The sequence below is a fragment of the Frankliniella occidentalis genome, unplaced genomic scaffold, assembly GCF_000697945.3.
Source record: "Frankliniella occidentalis isolate FOCC.00 unplaced genomic scaffold, Focc_3.1 Scaffold924, whole genome shotgun sequence".
Lineage (NCBI taxonomy): Eukaryota > Metazoa > Arthropoda > Insecta > Thysanoptera > Thripidae > Frankliniella > Frankliniella occidentalis.
Genome location: NW_026268030.1, coordinates 4,714 through 7,902, shown reverse-complemented (window position 1 = coordinate 7,902; position 3,189 = coordinate 4,714). Strand labels below are relative to the sequence as shown.

Sequence of the window (3,189 nt, the reverse complement as noted above, 5' to 3'; positions counted from 1 at the left end):
TTTTTTTAATCCAATTTTTGAGCTAGAATGCTTTTCTTCGAACTCGATCTGTCTTTTTATGATACAAAACGACCCTGAAAATCCCAGGTCGCCAGCTCAATTCGTTCTCGAGTTATCGTGATGACAGACAGACACACACACACACAGACTGACAGACGGACAGACAGACAGACGCGAAACTTTTTGATCATCACTGGAGTAATAGGCTTCGCTAATCGCTCAGCCAATAATGTTTACACACAGAGCTTTCAATTGAACCTCTACTATCAATGTGGTGAGACCAGAAGTATTTTTAAACTTGCATTGGAAAAGTTTTTTAAAAAATGAAAATTTGACTTAAACTTTTTTGGCTGAGCGATTAGCGAAGCCTATTACTCCACTGACCCGAAAAGTTTCATTCTGTTTGTTTGTGTGTTTGTGTGTCTGTCTGTCCGCACGATAACTCGAGAATGAATTGAGATAGCGATTTTGGAATTTCAGGGTTGTTTTGTATCATAAAAAGACAGATCGAGTTCGAAGATGAGCATTCTAGCTCAGAAATTGGCTTTGTAAAAAATCAAAAACTACAGGTCGCAAAATGTATTTATATCAAATTTTTTTTTATGGTTTCTTTAAGAGGTAAACCGTCAAAGTAAAGCCCTCTGAACGAAAATTTCGTCCGTTTGGCTCTATCTTGTACCGTTTAGGTGCTAGGGGGCACTTCTTGACTAAAATGATCAAACGGTCGATTAAATCGTTAAAAAGACTTAATTTCGAAAAATTGTATGTACACTCCCATTATCCCGTCTCGGGTGTCAGCGCCGCAGGCCTAGCTATATGAGCGCCAGGCGCGTCGCATTGTAACGGTGTTTCGTGAGATATCGCGAAGCCTGTTACGCGAGACGTGGTCTGGCGTACATATAGCTAGTTTTTTGAAAGTGTTGTAGTGTTCCAATCTTAAAAGTAGAGGTTCACTGTGAGGACCTTATGCTTAACTAAGTCCTCAAAAAATTTGAAGTGAATCTAACTAACCGTTCTCCTGGAATCATGCGCGCAAGGTCTAAAAACAATGTTTCGAGAAAAACCAGATTTAAAGTTATTACATAAAGTATGTTTATCACCTGTTTGGTTCATGAATGGTCGATTGGAGTGCATGATTAATTTTGATTTACGTGTTCTTTAACCTTCCTTCTAATAAGCCAAGCCACTCTTACTTCCTGGTGGCTTCTTTACCCCGTCTTAGAGTCTGTAGTACTCTGATGTCATCTTCGGATAGACCCCAATCAAGGGCAGCTGTTCCCCCGCTCCCCAGAGATCTTTTCAGAGCTAATATTTTTCATTGCCAGCTAACATTGAACTACAGAACACAATTTCTGAATGTGTTCTTGAAACCATATCTTGATTTTTAACAATACCATACACCTAACATAATAACATACTAGAATGTTCGTCTTATAGTTTACACAACTAATACTGGAAGTCATATTGACATGTCCCAAACTAACCAAACCAGTACTCGTGTTTTGCCTGCATCGACTTGTTGAAGTGACATTGAGTTTGGTTATAACCATATATAATTATAAATCGAGTTCGAAGATGAGCATTCTGGCTCAAAAATTGACTTTTAAAAAAATCAAAAACCACAGGTCGCAAAATATTATTTTTTTCAAATATTTTTTTATGGGCTCCTCAGCGGGAACTCGTGAAAGTAGAACCCTTTGGGCGAAAATTTCGTCCGTTTTGCTCTATCTTGTACCGTTTTGACGCTATGGCGCATTCCTTGGCGAAAACAACGTCAAAAGGCAAAATGGTCTATTAAATCGTAAAAAAGGCTACATGTCACAGAATTGTAAAGGGAGTAATACTTAGACCACACGTTGCGGGTCGAACCACACCCTCTTTTGGGCTTAAGGGTCCCTAGATTATCTTCTACCACTAAAACGTTGATTTTTACATAACAATCTGACAAAATTCGATTTTTTAATGAAAACCGTTACCGAACAGCAGAAGTTCCATGTCCCTAATTTTAGAGTAAGAAGACCTCGACAAATGGTTCGAGTATGTCAAATTTTGGGCCCGGAAGACCCTGTTCCCCTTTACCCTCTCCTTCAAACTCGTCTCGGGTGTCAGCGCCGCAGGCCTAGCTATATGTGCGCCAAGCGCGTCGCAGCGTAACAGTGTTTCGGGAGATACGGCGAAGCGTGTTACGCGAGACGTGGTCTGGCGTATAAATAGCTAGTTTTCCTTAACTTAATCTTGATTTGGCAGTCCGTCTACTGCAAGCTTGCAATTTCCCCCCCAGAGACATGTCATCACTGCGCGCACACTTTTTAGACTAGCTACATGTACGCCAGACCACGTCTCGCGTAACAGGCTTCGCGATATCTCACGAAACACTGTTACGCTGCGACGCGCCTCGAGCACATACAGCTAGGCCTGCGGCGCTGACACCCAAAACGTGTTACTAGGAGTGTATACACAATTTTTTGATATAAAGCCTTTTCTACGGTTTAATGGACTATTTCGTCATTTTCACCACATTTTTGTCCAGAGATGCCCCCTTGCACCCAAACGGTACAAGATAGAGAAATACGGACGAAATTTTTGTCCGTAGGGTTCTACTTTGACGAGTTACCCCTTAGAAGCCCATAAAAAAATAGTTGGAAAAACAAATATTTTGCAAGCTTTGGTTTTCGATTTTTTTAAAAGTCAATTTTTGAGCTACAATGCTCATCTTCGAACTCGATCTGTCTTTTTGTGATACAAAAAGACCCTGAAATTCCCAGATTGCTATCTCAATTCGTTCTCGAGTTATCGACAGACAAACAAACAAACAGAATGAAACTTTTCCGGTCACTGGAGTAATGGGCTTCGCTAATCGCTCTGCCAAAACCCGTTGAAAACTTTCAACTTCTCATTATTTCTAGACCAGGTAGATGTACGCCAGACCACGTCTCGCGGAACAGGCTTCGCGATATCTCACGAAACACTGTTGCGCTGCGACGCGCCTGGCATACACCTACCTGGGCCTGCGGCGCTGGCACCCGAGTCAGGTAGCGCCAAAATGTACACAAAGACACAGGCCTCCGGCCCGTTAACTTCCCGTCACTTTGACGAAGCATGCAGGGTTGTACATTTTTACGCTTATTTTCGTCAAATACTTCATGTGGCGCCTAAATGGTTCAAGATAGAGCCAAACAAACGAAATTT

At 41.5% G+C, this 3,189-nt stretch overlaps 1 protein-coding gene across 1 annotated transcript in view; it reads left to right on the top strand.

Annotated features, from left to right (window-relative positions):
• LOC113205251 (octopamine receptor beta-3R-like) overlaps window positions 1–1,381 on the top strand; it is a 9,072-nt gene extending 7,691 nt beyond the window's left edge. Inside the window, exon 2 of the mRNA XM_052275792.1 lies at window positions 1,326–1,381. Coding sequence (XP_052131752.1) covers window positions 1,326–1,381 — 56 coding nt within the window. The remainder of the gene's footprint in view (window positions 1–1,325) is intronic.
• The last annotated feature ends 1,808 nt before the right edge of the window (window positions 1,382–3,189 follow it).